This window comes from Ranitomeya imitator, chromosome 9, assembly GCF_032444005.1.
Source record: "Ranitomeya imitator isolate aRanImi1 chromosome 9, aRanImi1.pri, whole genome shotgun sequence".
NCBI classification, from domain to species: domain Eukaryota; kingdom Metazoa; phylum Chordata; class Amphibia; order Anura; family Dendrobatidae; genus Ranitomeya; species Ranitomeya imitator.
Window position 1 is genome coordinate 34,762,136 of NC_091290.1, and position 21,429 is coordinate 34,783,564.

The window sequence follows — 21,429 nt, forward strand, 5'->3', positions numbered from 1 at the left end:
CGAATCCAGACGGACAATGCCACGGCGGTGGCATATGTCAACCATCAAGGGGGGCCTCGGAGCTCCTTGGCCAAGGTATCCAAGATCATCCTCTGGGCAGTGGCAACAGTTCCGGTGATATCCGCGGTGCATATCCCCGGCGTGGACAATTGGGCCGCCGATTTCCTCAGCCGCGAGGGCCTCGCGGCAGGGGAATGGTCCTTGCATCCGGAGGTCTTCCATCAGATTTGTCTTCGATGGGGGACTCCGGACGTGGATCTCACGGCGTCTCGAATGAACAGGAAGGTTCCGCAGTTCATCTCCAGGTCTCGCGATTCTCGCAGTGGGCGTCGACGCTCTGGCCATTCCTTGGTCACAGTTCGTGCTGCCCTACCTGTTCCCACCCCTTCCATTCCTTCCCAGACTGTTGAAGAAGAGCAAAGCGGAAGGGGTGCCGGTCATTCTGATCGCCCTGAATTGGCCCAGGAGAGCTTGGTTCGCGGAGCTCGTCAACTTCTCGCGGACGCTCCCTGGCGCCTTCCAGACAGGCCCGATCTGCGGTCTCAGGGTCCGATCTGACACCCGAATTCTCGGTCGCTCCTTTTAACGGCGTGGTTTTTGAGACCGCAGTTCTAGGAGCGTCCGGCCTTTTCTTCAGGCAGGACTGGATTCGGGCCTGGCCCTTAGTTCCCTGAAGGGCCAGGTCTCTGCACTTTCCATCCTTTTGTTTTTCAGAAGACTTTAGCTTCCCGACCACAGGTTAAGACCTTTCCTCAAGGAGTGGCCCACGCTGTTCCTCTGTACAAGGCCCCTGTGGATTCATGGGATTTAAACCTGGTACTGGACGTTCTGAGGGTTTCCCCCTGTGAGCCCCTCAGGGAGATTCCCCTGTTAGTCCTATCTTGGAAGGTGGCCTTTCTTGTGGCCATCACTTCTATCCACTGCGTTTCCGAGTTGGCGGCTCTTTCTTGCCGTCCTCCGTTCTTAGTCATCTACCAGGACAAGGTGGTCCTCAGGCCTCCGCCTCTTCCACCTCAACGAGGACATCGTTCTACCTTCCTTTTGTCCATCTCCGACTCATCCTCTGGAGCGATCGTTGAACAAGCTAGACCTAGTCAGGGCAGTGAGGATCTACCTGGATAGAACGTCCACTTTCCGAGAGACTTATTCTCTTTTCGTCTTTCCTGATAGCCCGCGCAGAGGCCGACCTGCTTCCAAGGCGACTATTGCTCGCTGGATCAGAACTGCAATTCCGGAGGCTTACCGGGATAAGTAAAGAGTGCCCCCTCCTGGGATTAAGGCTCACTCTACCCGGGCAGTCGGCGCCTCCTGGGCGGTGCACCACAGGGCTTCCGCCCTACAGTTTGCAAGCGGCAACTTGGTCTTCCATCCACACGTTCGCCAAATTTGACAAGGTCCATACCTACGCTTTGGCGGACGCCAGCCTAGGCAGAGGATCTTGCAGTCGGCAGTGGTGAGTCCTCTGGCCTGATGGAAGTCTGTTTTTCCCGCCCTAGGGACTGCTTTGGGACGTCCCATGGTTCCTGTGTCCCCCAATGAGAGGCGATAAAGAAAACAGGATTTTTGGTTGCTTACCGTAAAATCTGTTTCTTGAAGCCTCCATTGGGGGACACAGCTCCCTCCCAATGTTTCTGTTGTTATCTGTTCTATGACTGTTCTCACGTTTTCAGTTCTCAAGTTTGTGGTTATGGTTTTTCAACCTTTTTCCTTTCTGCTACTGCTTTCTCACTAACTGAAGAGTATAATGCCAGTCGGTAGGGTGTACACTGCAGAGGAGGAGCTAACTTTTTTTATTTGCATAGTGTCAGCCTCCTAGTGGCAGCAGCATACACCCATGGTTCCTGTGTCCCCCAATGGAGGCTTCAAGAAACAGATTTTACGGTAAGCAACCAAAAATCCTGTTTTCTCCTACGCCTCATTGGGGGACACATGACCATGAGTGTTATGCTGCTGCCACTAGGAGGACACTAAGTAATACAGAAAGAACAGCTCCTCCCCTGCAGTATACACCCTCCTGCTGGCTCCAAGTGAACCAGTTCGGGCACTTGGGTCTGCTTTCAGACCCCACCGTTTGTTTGTTTTTTTTTTTTTTAGTTTTTTACTTTTTATTCTATTTTTCCCTTAACGGAGCGAATGGGGGCAACGGATCCTTTCTAGGTTCCGATCTGCCTCGAACCATCAACAGGCAAGAACGCGGAGCGTCCCTCCCCGCACCCTTTCCTGCACCGTTGGATGCCAGCCCTGAGCTCGCCTTACGGGCGACGGTTCCTTTGCGTTCCGATCTCCCCCCTCTATAGCAGGCGACCACATGGAGTAGCCCTCCATCTACCTCTCCTGGAGCCAGGTGCATAGCTGGACATGATGTCTATGGCGTCCGTGCAGCCCCCCACTTCATCACCACTGTTACAGCGGATGATGGAAGGCGGCAGAAGCTCTCCATCCCCTCCCTGACTACGGCGACGGTGGATTGAGCATCGGCCCACCGCATCTACCGTGAGTACACCTGCGGGGCCGAGGGAGGTCTGCATATACCTTAAAGCCCGGGTCCGTGGGTCATAGCGGTCGCTGCACTGCAGGCCGCAACCACAAGCTTAAAATTTAGCCCCCGGCTTTTCTCCCGTCCAGGCCGGAACGTTGGCTCCGCCCACCGGCGGTTACCGCCGCCAACTCTCTCTGGCGCTTCTCGTTCTGCGAGAAGCGCCTTCTGTTTCTGATCTCGGCTGCCATCTTTGGACACCCACAGGGCTGATGCTGCAGCACTGCTCCAGCGTTTTGAATCACAGCCTCAGGCCATGTTCACACTATCCTTTTTTTAATGCGGAACCGCCACGATTTTCCCGCTGCGGGTCCGCAGCTGTTTCTTTATCGCCTCTCATTGGGGGACACAGGAACCATGGGTGTATGCTGCTGCCACTAGGAGGCTGACACTATGCAAATAAAAAAGTTAGCTCCTCCTCTGCAGTGTACACCCCACCGACTGGCATTAAACTCTTCAGTTTAGCTTAGTGTCAGTAGGAGGTGGACACGGGTCTTTCATTAGACCCTTATCTACCTCAATGTGCGTCGTTTCCTTTACAGGTTTTTTCCGGAGGGATACAGGGTGAACAGTCACACCTGTAGCCCCACAAAGCGGACTATGAGTACGGCGTGTACTGCCACCCCGTATCCTCATAGATCCTTCACCAGACCAAGATCCTAGCACACAAGCGTGCTCAGAAGTCCGGTCCTGGCTCCGTCCCCCACCCACTCGCCTACCAGAGCCTGTCGGTCGGAGGAGACGAGGACGTCCATCAGCTCCCTGGACGTCTCAAACCCTTTCAAGGTTAGTACCAGCGTGGGATGTTTGGGTGAGTATTTTCCCCCTTCCCATCCCGGATCTTTGTTAGGGGGGGTTCTTGTTAGGGGCTCCCTGTCGCCTTTCTTCTTCCCTTTTACCAAGGGCCTTCTGTCTTCAGCGAGGGGCCCCCCTTTTAGGCCACCGCGCTCTATCCCCCCAGCACTTTCCGCGGCGCATTACCAGCGCTGCGGTTCTTACTCTGGGCACATCTTCTGGCGCCGCAGCTCAGCTTCCTCAGCGCGGCAGCCCTGCGGGCTGTCGTGCCGCGTCTCCCTGCGGCGCATTGCTCTGGCGCCGCAGGAGGTGGTGTTCTGCGGCGCCCTTCAGCGTCGCAGCCCTGCAGGCTGTCGCACCGCGTCTCCCTGCGGCGCATTGCTCTGGCGCCGCAGGAGGTGGTGTTCTGCGGCGCCCTTCAGCGTCGCAGCCCTGCAGGCTGTCGCGCCGCGTCTCCCTGCGGCACATTGCTGGCGCCGCAGGTGGGTGTTTTTTTCTGCGGCGCCCTTCAGCGGCGCAGCCTAAGCAGGCTGCGGCGCCAGCCTTCCTCACGCCGCGTTGTTCCGGCGCTTTATTTCGGCGCCGCGGCTCTTTTTCTCGGCCGCCGGTTCCAAATTTAGGCCCCGGCTTCGGCCGGGGCCTACTTCCGGTTTTCGGCCTCTTCTTTTCCGCTCCTGCGGGCGGGCTTTTTCCCGCCCGACATACTGCGCCCTGCCCACCGGCGCCTCTGCGTCTGGCTCCGCCCCCCTTCCTCGTGGGACTCTCAGCTGGTGTGCGCCGCTTCACACAGCAAGCAGCCCTCGCAGCACCTCACGCAGCGCGCCACGCTCCTTCGCCCGCATCTTCTGTGGGCTCAGCATCGCAAGAATACAGCAACAAGTGGGACATCTTCCAGGACCGGGTCCGTGAGTAGCTGCACTGCAGACTGACACCCTTCTCTGCCCCACTGTCCCCTAACCCACTGGCATCTTCAGGGATCTCTCAAAATGTCTTCTAAAGGGGGCCGCTCTCGCCCCCCTACCTCTTCATCTTCTGCCTTAGTCACGTACTTTGCATGTTCGTCCTGTAACAGCAAACTTCCCTCAGGTCAGTCCTCTCCGCTGTGTCAGTCCTGCAGCAACCCAATTGTTCCCACCGCCCAGGATCCCCCGACTGTTCCGCCCAAGAGTGATCCCCCCATCCCAGGCTGGGCCGCCTCTCTGTCACAATCGGTGGCCGATTTAACACGGGTATCTCAAACCTTGGTGTCCGCGCTGGATCGGTTACCCCTGCAGACCCCTGCCGTGGCCAGCGGGTCGCAGGAACCGCCACCCGAGACCTCCTTGCCAAGCTACAAAAGGTCCAGACAGGAACGTCGGTCTGAGTCCTCTTCGCGTTCCATCTCGCCGCCCGGCCCTCCCCCGCGGTTGGTGTCGCACCGTTCCTCCTCCCCTGAGTCAGGCGAGGCTTTATCTGATGCGCCCTCAGAGGAGATTTCGGAGCTGGATCCTAGCCAAATCGCCACCATGAGTGAGTCGGTCCAGAACCTCATTCGGGCTATAAACCAAACCTGTGGCATTAAGGATCCCTCTACGGAACCCGCAGATCAGGCGGTTTCGTTTAGACGGGCCAAACCACCTTCAAAATTTTTTGCTCCTCATCCTGAATTCGAGGAAATCCTGGCCAGAGAGAGAGAGAATCCGACCAGACGTTTTCAGAGGGGAAAACGCCTGGGGGTGTTATATCCTTTTTCACCAGATCTTACCGCCAATTGGACGGTCTCTCCCTCGGTGGATCCCCCGGTTTCCAGGCTGTCCACCAACACGGTGCTTCCACTGTCCGGCGGAGCGTCTCTGAAGGATTCTAACGACAGAGTTAGAGAATCCTTCGAAATCTGCCTTTGAAGCGGCTTCAGCAGCGCTATGCCCAGCCTTTGCTTCCACTTGGGCTTCAAAATCCATCTCAAAATGGGCCAAGGATCTACGGCGAGGTATCCTGGACGGGGCTCCTCCCGCGCAATTAGCGGAACTTGCCAACCAGATTTCCCACGCGGGTGAATACCTGGTTTCCGCCTCCCTGGATGTCGCCTCTTGTGCGGCTCAGGCTTCCAGCAATGCCGTTGCCATCCGCCGGACCGTTTGGCTCAAGGCCTGGCAGGCGGACTTGTCCTCCAAAAAGTCCCTCACTAGTCTGCCCTTCCAGGGCTCTCGTCTCTTTGGTTCCCAGCTGGACCAGATCATTAAGGACGCCACTGGGGGCACAAGTTCCCTTCTCCCCCAGGCTAAACCTCGTCGCCCTCCCCCTAGACGGCAGTTTCGCTCGTTTCGGCCTTTTCGTCGCTTCGCTGCATCAAACTCCTTTTCCCAGCAGCAACAGAGGCCACAGGCACGTCAAGAGAAGAAGGCGGTGTCCTTCAGGCCCACTCCTTCCTGGCGTCCTCACTATTCCCAGGGTAGATCGTCCAGGCCCAGGACTGGAAGATCCACTTCCGCATGACTCTCGGCAAGACTCCAGCCCAACTCCCAGGTTGGGGGGCCGTCTTCTCCGTTTCAGGGACGTCTGGTTTTCCGCAGTAGAGGATGCATGGGTCAGGGAAGTTGTATCCTCGGGATACAAAATAGAGTTCGCCTCCCGACCCAGGGATCGTTTCTTCCAATCTCGTCCTCCAAAAGATCCCGCTTTGTTTCCGGGCTTCTTCGCAGCCATCGCTTCTCTGCTAAAATCCGGGGTAATTGTTCCCGTCCCAGAAAAGGAACGGTACACGGGTTTCTACTCGAACCTCTTTGTGGTACCGAAAAAAGACGGCAAGGTTCGTCCCATTCTGGACCTCAAATTGCTGAACAGGAGGGTTCGCCTGAGACACTTCAGGATGGAATCCCTTCGTTCAGTAATTGCTTCCATGGAGGCTCAGGAATTTCTATGCTCTATAGATATCCAGGACGCCTACCTACATGTTCCAATATTTCCCGGACATCACCGTTTCCTGCGCTTTGCAGTGCAACAAGATCATTTTCAGTTCGTCGCCCTGCCGTTCGGTCTCGCAACCGCGCCAAGGGTGTTCACGAAAATCATGGCGGCGCTGATGGCCATTTTGAGGGTCAGAGGCTTGGTCCTGTTCCCATACCTCGACGACATCCTCATCAAGGCTCCGTCCTTTGCTCAGGCCCACGAAAGCTTGTCCATTGTTCTCGACACCTTATCCCGTTTCGGATGGCTGGTCAACCGGAAGAAGTCCTGCCTTATTCCTTCTCAGCGCATCATCTTTCTGGGCATGCTCTTCGACACTCGTCAGTCCAGAGTCTTCCTTCCCAAAGACAAGAGATCCACCCTTTGTCGGGACATACTCTTGCTCCAGGGTCCTCGGCCTCCCTCCCTCCGATCGGCCATGAAGGTTCTGGGGAGGATGGTAGCTACCTTGGAAGCGATTCCCTTCGCCCAATTCCATTGTCGACCCCTTCAGCAAGCCATTCTGTCTCAGTGGGACAGGTCGGTCTTCTCCCTGGATCGGCCGATCAGACTCTCCTTTCGGGTCAAGCGGTCTCTCAACTGGTGGCTGACGTCTCCTCTCATCTCCCAGGGCAGGTCCTTCCTTCCGGTTCACTGGCAGGTGGTGACAACGGATGCCAGCCTGATCGGCTGGGGTGCGGTTTTTCGCCACCTGACGGTTCAGGGCCGTTGGTCGCCGCAGGAGTCTGCGCTGCCGATCAACGTCCTCGAAATTCGGGCCATCTTTCTGTCCCTCCGCCATTGGGAAAGGATCCTCAGGGGCCTTCCAGTCCGGATCCAGACGGACAACGCCACGGCTGTGGCATATGTCAACCATCAGGGGGGGACTCGGAGCTCCTTGGCCCTTGCCGAGGTATCCAAGATCCTCCTTTGGGCAGAGGCAACGGTTCCGGTGATATCCGCGGTGCATATCCCCGGCGTAGAAAACTGGGCCGCCGACTTCCTCAGCCGCGAGGGTCTCGCGGCAGGGGACTGGTCCCTGCATCCGGAGGTCTTCCATCAGATTTGTCTTCGATGGGGAACTCCGGATGTGGATCTCACGGCGTCTCGAATCAACAGGAAGGTTCCGCAATTCGTCTCCAGGTCCCGCGATCCTCTCGCAGTGGGCGTCGATGCTCTGGCCATTCCTTGGTCACAGTTCGAGCTGCCCTACCTGTTCCCACCCCTTCCATTACTTCCCAAACTGTTGAAGAAGATCAAAGCGGAAGGGGTGACGGTCATCCTGATCGCCCCGGATTGGCCCAGGAGAGCTTGGTTCGCGGAGCTCGTCAACCTTCTCGCGGACGCTCCCTGGTGCCTTCCAGACAGGCCCGATCTGCTGTCCCAGGGTCCGATCTGCCACCCGAATTCTCGGTCGCTCAGTTTAACGGCGTGGCTGTTGAGACCGCGGTTCTAAGAGCGTCCGGCCTTTCGGACCGGGTGATTCACACCATGATTCAGGCTCGGAAGCCTTCATCTTCCAGGATCTACTACCGCACCTGGAAGGCCTACTTCCGTTGGTGCGAGTCCAACCGCGTGCCGCCTATGGTTTTTTCTCTGCCTTCTCTTTTGGCCTTCCTTCAGGCAGGACTGGATTCGGGCCTGGCTCTTAGTTCCCTGAAGGGTCAGGTCTCTGCGCTTTCCATCCTCTTTCAGAAGACCTTGGCCTCTCGGCCACAGGTTAAGACCTTCTTTCAGGGGGTAGCCCACGCCGTCCCGCCGTTCAGGGCCCCTGTGGAGGCTTGGGACCTAAACCTGGTACTGGACGTTTTGAAGGTTTCTCCCTTTGAACCTCTTAGGGAGATTCCTCTATCAGTTTTATCTTGGAAGGTGGCCTTTCTTGTGGCCATCACGTCCATTCGCCGCGTTTCCGAGCTGGCGGCACTGTCTTGCCGCCCTCCGTTTTTGGTCATTCACCAGGACAAGGTGGTCTTCCGACCTCCACCTTCTTTTCTTCCTAAGGTGGTTTCCACCTTCCACCTCAACGAGGACATCGTTCTACCTTCCTTTTTGTCCAGCTCCGACTCATCCTCTGGAGCGATCGTTGAACAAGCTAGACCTAGTCAGGGCAGTGAGGATTTATCTGGATAGAACATCCTCTTTCCGGAAGACGGATTCTTTTTTCGTCATTCCTGATGGCACACGCAGAGGCCAGCCGGCTTCTAAAGCGACTATTGCTCGCTGGATCAGAACGGCAATTTTAGAGGCTTACCGGGTCAAGAACAGAGTGCCCCCTCCTGGGATTAAGGCTCACTCTACCCGGGCAGTCGGCGCCTCCTGGGCGGTGCACCACAGGGCTTCCGCCCTACAGCTTTGCAAAGCGGCAACTTGGTCTTCCATCCACACGTTCGCCAAATTTTACAAGGTCCATACCTACGCATCGGCGGACGCCAGCCTAGGCAGAAGGATCCTGCAGGCGGCAGTGGTGAGTCCTCTGACCTGATGGAAGTCTGTTTTCCCGCCCTTGGGACTGCTTTGGGACGTCCCATGGTTCCTGTGTCCCCCAATGAGAGGCGATAAAGAAAACAGGATTTTTGGTTGCTTACCGTAAAATCTGTTTCTTGAAGCCTCCATTGGGGGACACAGCACCCTCCCAATGTTTTCTGTTGTTATCTGTTCTATGACTGTTCTCGCGTTACAGTTCTCAAGTTTGTGGTTATGGTTTTTCAACCTTGTTTCATTATCGCCTACTGCTTTCTCACTAACTGAAGAGTATAATGCCAGTCGATGGGGTGTACACTGCAGAGGAGGAGCTAACTTTTTTATTTGCATAGTGTCAGCCTCCTAGTGGCAGCAGCATACACCCATGGTTCCTGTGTCCCCCAATGGAGGCTTCAAGAAACAGATTTTACGGTAAGCAACCAAAAATCCTGTTTTTCCATGCAGGGTACATTACAATGTACCCTATGGAAAACAGGAACTGCTGTGCCCACATTGCGGAAAATCGCAAAAAAAGCCGCGCTGAATAGCCGCGGTAAAAAAGAAGTACCATGTCACTTCTTTTTGCGGAACTGCAGTGGTTCTGCACCCATTGACCTCCATTGTGAGGTCAAACCCGCAGTAAAACTCGCAGATGAAAAAAAATATATCTGCGGGTTTTCTGCGGTTTGTGGTGCAGAACCGCTGCAGTGTGGCTGCCACCCCCCGTGCTCCGACGACCACCCCCCCTCCCCCCCCCCCCCCCCGTGCCCTCATCTCCCCCCCTTGTACTTACCCGGCCTCCCGGTGTCCGTCCGTCCGTCTTCTCCCTGGGCGCCGCCATCTTGCAAAATGGCGGGCGCATGCGCAGTGCGCCCGCCGAAGCTGCCGGCCGGCAGATTCGTTCCAAAGTGCCTTTTGATCACTGAGATAACCTATCTCAGTGATCAAAATAAAAAAAAATAGTAAATGACCCCCCCCCTTTGTCACCCCCATAGGTAGGGACAATAAAAAAAATAAAGAATTATTTTTTTTTTCCACTAAGGTTAGGGTTAGGGGTAGGGTTAGAGTTAGGGGTAGGGTTAGGGTATTTTCAGCCATTTTAACCCTAAAAAAACTTCCTAGAAAACACACAGACTCTGCATAGAAAACTGCATAAAAAAACGCACCAAAAAAGCACCAAAAAAAGGACCTGCGTTTTCTGCCAAGAGCTGCGGTTTTTAGTGCAGAAAAAACAGCAGGGAAATCAGGAACGTGTGAACATGGCCTCAGGGATTAGCGATTTCTGTGGACACATTGCGGACCTCCCCCGGGGACACAGGACCTGGGTAAGCTGCAGAAACATGGCTTAACCCTTCCCCTGCTAGCAAGCGCTCTCCTCAAGGCTACACTATGTCTCAATCAAAGCCTAACAAAAAGTCTGGGAAAACCCACACTGTGTTTTCTGCTGCTTGTACTTCTTGTAAGGTATCTCTTCCCCGGCGTCACAATACTGCATTATGCTCGGCTTGTGAACCAGTGACTGATCAGGAACCACCTGTTACTGATACCGAACCCAGTGAGCCTAGTCCCCCTTAGTGGGCTACCTCCCTTACCCGGTCTATGGCATCCCTGGCCACAGCGTTAGATTCGTTCCGAGACCCTTCCTCTAACCAGGGCACCTTTACGGATAACGCTTCCGATGATCAGAACCCCTTGTACACTAGGGGTTGTACCTTACCAAGGAGCTCTCGCTCTTCCAGGAAAAGGACTCATGCCTTGTCCCCAGACCATCACCGGGAATCTGGTTCTGAGAGTTCCATTTCTCTCTCCCCCTCCCTTGGGGCTAGTAGAGAACCTGGCTCAGAGGACGATTCTGATACGTCCCTAGATCAGGAATTTCAACACGATCAGGAGATACTTGACTCTCTCATTGAGTCAGTAAACAAAGCCCTGAAGCTAGATGAGGAACCTTTATCTAAAACGGATCATGCTGTGTCCTTTAAGAGGACCAAGCGGGCTCGCAGAGTGTTCGCCAATCATCCCGAATTTAAGGAAATCGTTGAATCTCATAGGATCCGTCCAGATAAACGCTTCACAGGGCAAAAGCCCATGGAGTCCAAATATCCCTTTGCTCCTGATCTAAGAAAAGATTGGTCACAGTCTCCTCTGGTAGATCCTCCAGTATCGCGCCTAGCTACTAAATCTATTTTATCCTCTTCGGAGGGCGCCTCGATTAAAAACCCCACCGATCGTCAGATCGAAAATATGGCTCGTTCAGCTTTTCAAGCCTCAGCAGCCGCACTCTTTCCATCTTTTGCTGCTACGTGGGTGACTAAGGCTATGACCCACAGGGCTGAGGTCTTGTCTTCAGCTAAAGGTTTTAAGGTTTTTATTCAAACCTGTTCATTGTTCCAGAGAAGGACAGTACAGTACGGCCCATACTGGACCTAAAACTGCTGAACAAGTTCGTCAGGCTACGACGGTTCCGAATGGAATCGCTTCGTTCTGTCATCACCTCCATGGAAAAAGGTGAGTTCCTGGCGTCTATAGACATCCAGGACGCGAACCTCCACATTCCAATTTTCCCTTCTCACCAGAGGTTCCTTTGCTTCGCAGTTCAGGAACAACACTTCCAGTTCGTTGCTTTGCCTTTCGGCCTCGCCACCGCTCCCAGGGTATTTACCAAGGTCATGGCGGCCGCCGTGGCCATCCTTCACACCCGAGGCGTGGTGGTGCTACCGTATCTAGACGATATCCTCATCAAAGGCCCCTCTTTCCACGCCTGAAAGGAGGCTGTGAACATCACAATAGATTCTCTTTCTCGCCTGGGTTGGAAGATAAACTTCAAAATATCTTCCCCAGTAGCGGCTCAGTGAATTTCCTTTCTAGGATACTAGACTCGTCCCAGGGGTTGCTGCTTCTTCTCCCGGAAAAGATCTGTCTTACAGCGGGAGGCTCAGAAGCTCTCTCAACCTTGCACTCACTCTCTGCGCTTCAGTATGAGAGTCCTCGGCAGGATGGTAGCAGCCTTGGAGGCGGTTCCATTTGCCCAATTACACCTCCGTCCCTTACAGCATGCCCTCCTGGCTGTTTGGGACAGGAACCCGTTCTCCCTCCACCGTCGGTTCTTCCTTCCCCAGCGAGTCAGACAGTCTCTCTGGTGGTGGACATTGAAGTCCTCCCTGAATCAAGGGAAGTCTTTTCTTCCAGTACATTGGCTGGTTGTGACAACAGATGCCAGTCTTCTAGGCTGGGGAGCGGTGTTCTTACATCACACTGCTCATGGCCACTGGTCACTTCAGGAATTACACCTTCCGATCAACATCTTAGAAATTTGGGCAATCAGGTTAGCTCTTCTCCAATTCCATCCCTTCCTGGGGGGTCGTCCCTTCAGGATTCAGTCCGACAATGCATACATCAACCGACAGGGGGGAACCCGCAGCATGGCAGCCATGAGCGAGGTAGGCCACATTCTCTGTTGGGCTGAGGAAAACCGCTTAATGATTTCTGCGGTTCACATCCCTGGAGCGGACAATTGGGAGGCAGATTTCTCGAGTCGTCAAGGCCTCAACACCAGGGAGTGGTCTCTCCATCCGGAGATCTTCCACCAGATCTGCAGTCGTTGGGGAACCCCGGACGTGGATCTGATGACCTCACGGCTAAATTCCAAAGTTCCCGACTTCATAGCTCGGTCCCACGATCCAGCAGCAATCGGGGCAGATGCACTCATACTCTCGTGGCATCATTTTCAGCTTCCGTACATATTTTCCCCGCTCCCCTTACTGCCAAGAGTCATCAAGAAGATCAGAGCGGAGGAAGTTCCAATAATCCTGATTGCGCCTGATTGGCTGCGCCGGGCGTGGTACGCGGAACTAGTTCAACTAGTCACCGATGTTCCCTGGCGATTACCGAATAGCGCAGACTTGTTATCACAGGGCCCCATTTACCTCCAGAACTCCGAGGTCCTGGGTTCTGACCCAGGCAGGTTTCTCTCCGGAAGTCATCTCTGCCATGATCAGTGTTAGAAAGCCTACGTCTATGCGCATTAATCATCGCACTTGGAAAACCTTTTTTCCTGGTGCAACGACCGGGGACGTTCTCCCCTTGAATTTTCCATTCCTTCCATCCTCAAAATTTTACAAACGGGTTTGGACTTAGGTTTCGCCCTTAGTTCTCACAAGGGGCAGATTTCAGCCCTGTCCGTTCTGTTCCAACGCAGGATTGCCAACAGATTACAGGTGAAGACGTTCATTCAGGGAGTCTCCCATAGGGTGCCGCCCTATAAGATGCCGTTGGAACCATGGGACCTTAATCCGGTCCTCGGAGTCTTGCAAGAAGTTCCTTTCGAACCTCTGCAGGAGGTTTCCCTGTCCTTTCTTTCATGGAAGGTTGCCTTCCTGGTTGCGGTCACGTGCATTAGACGAGTCTCAGAGCTGGCGGCTTTGTCTTGTCAAGTTCCGTTCCTGAATTTTCATCAGGATAAGGTGGTTTTGAGAACACCCCCGTCCTTTTTGCCCAAAGTTGTCTCGTCCTTTCATCTCAATCAGGAGATTGTCTTACCGTCTCTCTGTCCGGCACCAGTACATCGCACCGAGAAGGCCCTCCACACACTGGATTTAGTGAGAGCTCTCAAGAGATACGTCTCGCGGACGGCATCTTTCCGCAGGTCAGATGCCCTGTTGGTGCTCCCGGAAGGGCCAAAGAAGGGGTTTTCCGCTTCCAAGGCGACAATAGCCATATGGATTCGTTCAGCTATTCAGGAGTCCTACCGAGTTAGGTCACTCCGTCCCAGCAGGGATTAAGGCTCATTCTACTCGGTCAGTGGGTGCGTCTTGGGCCATCCGGCACCAAGCTTCGGCAGCACAAGTCTGCAGAGCTGCGACCTGATCCAGTCTGCATACGTTTACAAAACATTACCATATTCATTCTCAGGCCTTGGCAGATGTGACCGTCGGCGGACGAATTTTTGCAGGCGGCCGAGCCGCATCTGTAACCTGTGGGTACAAGGAGCAATTACAGTTGGTTGTTCCCCATCTAGGGACTGCTTTAGGACGTCCCATGGTCCTGTGTCCCCCAATGAGGCGTAGGAGAAACAGAGATTTTTGTGTACTCACCGTAAAATCCTTTTCTTCGAGCCAATCATTGGGGGACACAGCACTCACCCTGTTAGCTTAACTGCTTTGGTTTTCTGTGTTGACTTGGTTTTGACATAGTTCATTCTGGTTAAATGTTAAGCTCCTACTGCTTTGTTACCGAACTGGTTCACTTGGAGCCAGCAGGAGGGTGTATACTGCAGGGGAGGAGCTGTTCTTTCTGTATTACTTAGTGTCCTCCTAGTGGCAAACACACCAAAGAACTACCTTCACATCAGAGCCCCAATAAAATGCAAATAACTTTATTGATAGACAAGAAATCTAAAAACAGTCATAGGGTAACACCTAAAGCACAGGACAGAAGGTGGGCAACCAGAAACAGAGCTCCATAAGTAGTAGTGATAAACCATCAATTTAATATAATAAGACAAGTGCCAATGTGCAAGCAATCATGTGCCAATACCCAATACGTTAACCATAGGTAGAATGTAAATACAACCGTGTGAACATGTAAACATATAGTTGCCAAATGGAGCGCTCCTGGGGGCCCACCACAACCGATGCGCGTTTCGCACAGAAACGCTTCGTCTGGGGGTCCTCCTAGTGGCAGCAGCATAACACACATGGTCCTGTGTCCCCCAATGATTGGCTCGGAGAAAAGGATTTTACGGTGAGTACACAAAAATCCCTGTTTTTAAAGCAGGTTATCCACTTTTGGAAAATTACTATCCCCTGGGCTACAATTTTGCATTTAAAAAACAAAACACAACTGTATTTTACTAGCCTTCCGTGTGTTCACTGAGTCTCTGCCGCTGCTTCTGGTGTCTGATTGTCTGCAGCGCTGACATCACGTCGACAGCACTGCCGTCCATAATTGAGTTGACAGCAGGTCGGTGCTGCTGACTATAACACACTAGGGACAGCGGCAAAGACTTTGTTGGACCCAAGGAGGGTGAGTAAAACGCTTTTTTTTTTTCCTTTAAAAAAAATTCTGCAGCCTGGTGATGGGTTTTTCAAAATGGAAAATCTTTTTAAAGTGTTCTATATTTTTCTTTGTATTAAACTTTTAGCCGAGTGACCGTGTTTTCCAAACTATAAAAAAAAAAAAAAAAAAACTCAAACTAGGAAAGCGCGCCCCTCTCCAATCCTTTCTTCTAGAGCAGAGGATCAGTATTTTTACTTGGTGTAACTTTTTTTATATATTGCTCTTTTACTGTATTGCAGATGGTGGCGATCGTTGATCCTCACATAAAAATAGACAGCGCTTATCGGATTCACAGCGAGATCCGGTCTCGAAATTTCTATATTAAAACCAAAGACGGGAGTGACTACGAGGGATGGTGCTGGCCAGGTAGGCCTGATCCATCGCAGGCTGCGGTCACGTCTCGGGTCGCCATGTTTCCTCACGCTATTCCTTTGCAGGTTCTGCCGCCTATCCCGACTTCACCAATCCGGACATGCGAGCCTGGTGGTCCAGTATGTTCTCCTATGACCAGTATGAGGTGAAGTGCTGCACATTGTTCGTCGGTCTTCTTCATTTTGTGCTGTTGCTTATGTTCTTGCTTCCTCGTCAGGGATCTATGGATAATATGTTTGTTTGGAACGATATGAACGAACCGTCTGTATTCAACGGCCCTGAAGTGACTATGCACAAAGATGCCGTACATTGGGGTGGCTGGGAGCACCGAGAGGTTCACAACCTCTATGGGCTGTATGTGGTGAGTACTGTATAGTACGTGTATATGGTGTAGGTATACGGTATAGATCCAACCTTCTGCTATTTCATGCCTACAGCACAAAGCTACTGCCGAGGGTCTGATCCATCGTTCTGGTGGGAAGGAGAGACCGTTCGTCTTGACCCGAGCCTTCTTTGCAGGGTCACAGCGTTATGGTAAGAGTAACGGTGAAATACGGTGCTGCTCCTGTGCACAGCACATACGATGGTTACAGGAGAACTTTCCTGTCGTTATCCAGGTGCGGTGTGGACGGGTGATAATGCTGCGGAGTGGGAACACTTGAAGATCTCTGTCCCCATGTGCCTGAGTCTGGCTCTTGTTGGGATCTCATTCTGTGGAGGTTTGTGCCATTTCATCATTTTCATTATCTTTATCGTTTGCCGTGATAATGCCACCAATGCTTGATTCTGGCCGGGGTCTGACTGCTGTGACCCTCTTTAATCAATAGAACAAATCTGCTTCCTGGCACAGTGTAGTCCATGTGGCTGCACGGTTAAAGCCGAGTGTAGCCTACAAGTGACATCACTACTAGGTCATCAGCATTGCAATCAGTGGGGTTACCGCAGTCCTGCCCTGGGTTATCCTAGCAGTATATGTGTAGTAAAAGTGATTTTTAAACTATATTCTGGTTCAACCTTTTACAGCGGATGTTGGCGGTTTTTTCAAGAACCCCGAAACGGAACTGCTTGTCCGCTGGTACCAGGCCGGAGCATATCAGCCTTTCTTCCGTGCTCACGCGCACTTGGACACCCCTCGACGTGAGCCCTGGTTACACGGAGAAACCAATGCAGATATTATACGTGAAGCCCTACAGGAAAGATACGCGCTCCTTCCATATTGGTATACACTGTTCTACGCCGCACATCGTGATGGCGAGCCTGTAATAAGGTGAGGGGATTGTTCAATGCCGAGAAACTGGGGGGGAAAAATAGAAATGTTGGGTTTAGAGTTATGTCTCATTTAAAGAGTTAAGATTGCGAACTGATCACCTATCTGCCGAGACACAGAGCCGACATCGCTGAGCTCGGTGATTGGGTGCAGCGCCGAAGATGTCGACGTCCTTTTAACATTGGAAATCCGATGTCAATAGTGAGCTAAATATGGAGTCTTTTCATATTTTAGGGCTCTCTGGATCGACTTTCCATCAGACGTCTCCACATTTGCGATGGACGACCAGTATTTATTGGGTGAGCCGATTATCCACGTCTGTGCATATGTACCTCTCTATCAGTTCTAGGAGTCTTTATTTTGACGATTGAAGGGGTTTTTCACTTTCACAAAAAGTGGTGCCCAATCAATTGCATAGTTGGGAGCCAACAAGCACAATATTCGTCCCTCTCCGGGTCCATCACTGGTTTTTCACTGCTGCTCTGGGCTGCAACGGTGACGTCACGACTGAAGCTCACAGCACTGCTGCAGCCAATCACTCAGCTATGCGGCTCCTGTTTTTTTTCAGCACCGCAGCTGAGCCACGTGATTGAATGCAGCGGTGATGTACCGACTGAAGCCCACAGCCCTTCTGCAGCCAGTCATCGAGCTAAGCAACTCATGACATGTAAGCTGAGCCACGTGATTGAATGCAGCGGTGATGTTCGCTTTTGTCAAGACGTCACCGATGGACCCGGATAGAAGTTCTGTTTGTGTTTTGTAACCATGTGGTCACCACTTATTTGTATGTGGAAAACCCCTATAATGATTGTGAGAATAGAAATGGGCGTCATTATTATTTGTAGATATTATACTATTTCAGTAGCGCCTGTAATGTGAGATTCTGCTTACCAACATTGTGCAGGCTCTGGACTTCTGGTGCATCCGGTAACGGAGAGCAATGCTCGCGGAGTGCAGATCTATCTTCCTGGGACCGGAGAAGTGAGTACGCCAGTCCCTCATTGTGATTGTAGTCTCCCATGATCACACACGTGTTGCTAACCCCTGGTAACTCTTCACAGGTCTGGTATGATGTCCACACATATCAGCAGTACAAGTCTCCACAGAAGTTCTACCAGTCGGTCACCATGAGTTCAGTGAGTATCATTACCATGATGGATGAGCTGATTCTTAAGCCCTTAACAACATCTTCTGTGTATAGCTAGCTCTGATCACAAGAGTTCAACATCTTAAATGCCAGAGTCAGTAGAGACAATGAAAGCTACCAATATGGCGGCTCTCCAATCTGTCTGCCCTTGTGCAACATGATCGGAGAGTGTTTATGGATTACCATGGTCCCATTTCTGCCATGTTACTATACCCATAGCTCTTTACTAGCTACCATAGCTCTTCAGCCTCATTTGCATATCAATTCAAACACTGATTTCCCAGTAACAGAGGAAAGGACTGGCCATGTCAAGGTATTGCTAGACTTGTCTTTAAAAGGGCTACATGCACCTAAAAATAGTTTGGCGGGGCGATGTTCTGCTGATGGATTCCCTTTCATATGCTCTTTTCCCCTAAACATTAATAGCAAAATATAAAAAAATAAACAAGACTTGCAATCATTGCTTATATATTTCCTGAAATAATTAGAATAGTTATCGCATACAATGAACATCAAAATGGAAAACAAAATAAAAATGGCACATTCTGTGGTCGCATCAAATTCCACCCCTAAATAAGAAATTGAATAAAAAGAGACTGAAAAATTGTCAGAATATGGCGACTGAAAGCTAAATATTTTGGGGTATTTTTTTAAAATTATTAACTAGTCAAACATGAACGTGTTCTTTTTTGGCTTTCAGATATCCTCCTAATTTGTGTTTGTCATTCTTGTGACTCTTCCAGATCCCAGTGTTTCAGCGCGGTGGGTCTATAATCCCTCGGAAGGATCGAGCCAGACGTTCCTCAGATTGTATGCAAGATGATCCGTTTACTCTGTACGTGGCCCTGAATCTGCAGGTGAGTGACTTCTGGATAGTCCTCCTTCTGATGCCCTCACCTACTGGAACTTCTTAGATGCGTTGTCTCTGACCTTCCCATAAGCCTTTTTAGATATGAAACAGATCTCCTCTTTTAGGGAGAAGCCCAAGGTGAACTGTACCTGGATGATGGTCACAGCTTCAATTACCAACAAAATGACTTCTTGTACAGAAAATTCAGCTATAGCCATGGAGAACTGACATCAAGGTGAGGCTCAATAACGTTGTCATGATGGAGATGTGATCAGAAGAAATGACGGGATCTGAGTTTGAGTAAGACCATGTTCACACTAGCAGTATTTGGTCAGTATTTTACATCAGTATCTGTAAGCCAAAACCAGGAGTGGGTGATAAATGCAGAAGTGGTGCATATGTTTCTATTATACTTTTCCTCTGATTGTTCCACTCCTGGTTTTGTGCTACAAATACTGATGGTGTGAACGTGGCCTAATTGGTATGTGTGTAACATAATCTGTCTTTTACCAGCTCCCTGGATCTTAATGGAAAGTTTGAGACTCCCAGTTGGTTGGAGCGCGTCGTTATAATTGGAGCAACCAAGCCAAAGAACATTACCCTCCATCAGCCAGGTGAGCACTCATCTGTAGGAAACTATTCCTTAAAATGTGTATGTGTATATATATATATATATATATATATATATATATATATATATATATATATATATATATATATATATATATAATATTCTGTTCTCTCTGCATAGACAGTACAGCATGGTGTGTACGGGGCTTTATGATGGCTGCATGAAATGGACCGAAAAATGTATTTAGGATTAGAGGGCATGACCCTACTGGCTCCATGCAGCAGATGGGTATTGTGGGTAGTTCTCTTCATTGGGGGGAGGCGCATGTAACTGTGGGGCTCCCCAAGAGCAGCAGGATAGGAATCCAGGGAGCAGGAATGGATTAAAGAAGAGGAATCTTTATTAAGGAGAAGTGAGAGCTTTTTCTTGATGACAAAGAAGAATCCTATTATTAAGGGAAAGTTTTAGTTTTTTTATTAATAACCTCTCCGATTCAGATGTCCTCAATAAAAATCTCTCCTTAATAATAAAGATTCCTCTTCTTTAATCAATTTCTGCTCCCCTGTGATTCCTGTCCTGCTGATCTTGAGTAGCCCCATGGTTACCGGTGTCCCCCAATGAAGCGATAGAGATTTTACGGTGTGTACCCCAATTCCTCCTTATGTACATTTACGGCCTACACTACAGGAGTAGACGGCCATAGAGCTTCTAATCACATCTCCCTGGACATGATTGACATCCTTCATAGAATCCCAATGCAGGGTACTGCACACTTAACTTTTTAGCCAAATCAATAGGCAGATGTGCAGTCCCCGGAGGCGGCCACGATCAGGAGCTCTACAACTGATTGAGTATATTCGGCCACTGGTAACAGTTGCTCAGTGCGGGTGCCAGGTCTCAGACCCTGACTGATCCTATGGATAGGCCATCAATGCTAAAGTAGTGGACAACCTCTTTAAATTATGGTTTTGAGGGAATCCTATTCCTATTGCGGCTTATATTCCTAAGCCGCCATTGTCGAGTATGCACCCCTGTGGGCCTTACTCATTTATTAACCTTTTTTCTTTATTTTTTTTCTAGGAGGCTCAGAAGTGCAGCTGGATTTTGACTACGATGCACAAACTTCTGTGATAACTGTACGAAAACCAGGCGTCAACATCGCTTCAGATTTTACAATATCTCTTCGATAACGCCACTGATTTACCAAGTCTTCAGGGAAATGGTGGGGGAGGACAGAAGGGGCAGGTGATCTGCCCCACATAAGGGGTGTTGTAAGGTGGATCCTTTTTTTTTTTTTTTCCCCCACCATGGACCAAATGTGAGAATAAAGAGATCGGGGAAAGTGTGCGAGCGCTGAGTGTGTGAGTGAGTGAATGTCCGACCACGATTCTGGGCACTGCCCTGCTGCACTTACTGTATGTGTGTTTGTGTGTATGGATCATGTACTGTCACAATTTACAGTAAGACACTGGATCACTCGTTCTCAGATTTGAGACCATTTTTTCCCTTTGATCTGCCTTACAACACTCCCCACTGTCCCGATCTTATTGTGGTCGGAGGGGGTGATCAGATTTTCACGTGATACCTAAATGACTAGTAAATAATTCTCAGGGCTGCAGCCATTGTTAAAAATGTTCGGATCATAAATTAATAAAAAGTAAATTGTCGACAGATAACTGCCCTTTCTTTCCCCCCTGAGCTCGTACCTGTGAAGGTGCAAAGATTAGCCCACTAATGTGACGCCCTGTGTAGCTACGATTGTGGAGGCTTCTGTCTACATCTTTTTCGGTCTGCTAGTGAGCATATAAGAAAGATAACAACCTGTCAAGGATTTTCTATTTTTTTTTTTTTTTTTTTTTTTGTGGAAGTGGATCCATGTCTCAGTCGGAAAATGTTTTGATAAAATGAAAAATAAACGTTATAAAGAAACTTGTTTTATGTTTTTAATAAAGGATGATGAAGGATGAATATTGTATACAAATAATTTTTCGCCTTTTAGATAAGAAATACAAAATAAACCAAACAAACCGTCCAATCATACATCATCCAGAACACTTAAAGGGGATTGTCCACTACTAGGACAACACGTTCTCCCAACCATTTAAAGCTCCTCCATGTAAAATAATAGCAGCTGTACTCTCCTCCGCTGCTGGTGCCATTCCAGCGCCTCCTCTCCCGGGCTCGTGTGACATGGTTTAGCCGCAGGGTTCACATAGCACAATATCATCCCACGAGTGCAGGCACGTGTACCCAATGGGAGTATAACTTTTACCTGGGGGGGACTAGGGTGGTTAAGAAGGGGTTGTCAGTAATGGACAACCACTTTAAACCATCTGCTTAATATAGGCATGAGTGTAGGCCTTCATAAGTTGGAAGGTGGGACCTTCAGTCCAGTTCTGATGCTCAAATGCCCATTGTAGGCGATTTCATGGGTGGATGAGGGGTCAGC

At 50.8% G+C, this 21,429-nt stretch overlaps 1 protein-coding gene across 2 annotated transcripts in view; it reads left to right on the plus strand.

Annotated features, from left to right (window-relative positions):
* The window catches only part of GANAB (glucosidase II alpha subunit), a 38,445-nt gene extending 17,536 nt beyond the window's left edge, over positions 1 to 20,909 (plus strand). For both annotated transcript variants that reach the window (XM_069739701.1, XM_069739702.1), the window contains 13 exons: positions 15,013 to 15,139; positions 15,211 to 15,290; positions 15,363 to 15,506; positions 15,583 to 15,679; positions 15,763 to 15,864; positions 16,169 to 16,412; positions 16,647 to 16,711; positions 17,317 to 17,393; positions 17,474 to 17,548; positions 18,303 to 18,416; positions 18,535 to 18,644; positions 18,923 to 19,023; positions 20,061 to 20,909. In XM_069739701.1, the coding sequence (XP_069595802.1) occupies positions 15,013 to 15,139; positions 15,211 to 15,290; positions 15,363 to 15,506; positions 15,583 to 15,679; positions 15,763 to 15,864; positions 16,169 to 16,412; positions 16,647 to 16,711; positions 17,317 to 17,393; positions 17,474 to 17,548; positions 18,303 to 18,416; positions 18,535 to 18,644; positions 18,923 to 19,023; positions 20,061 to 20,170 (1,446 nt within the window). In that variant the 3' untranslated portion in view covers positions 20,171 to 20,909. The remainder of the gene's footprint in view (positions 1 to 15,012; positions 15,140 to 15,210; positions 15,291 to 15,362; positions 15,507 to 15,582; positions 15,680 to 15,762; positions 15,865 to 16,168; positions 16,413 to 16,646; positions 16,712 to 17,316; positions 17,394 to 17,473; positions 17,549 to 18,302; positions 18,417 to 18,534; positions 18,645 to 18,922; positions 19,024 to 20,060) is intronic.
* The last annotated feature ends 520 nt before the right edge of the window (positions 20,910 to 21,429 follow it).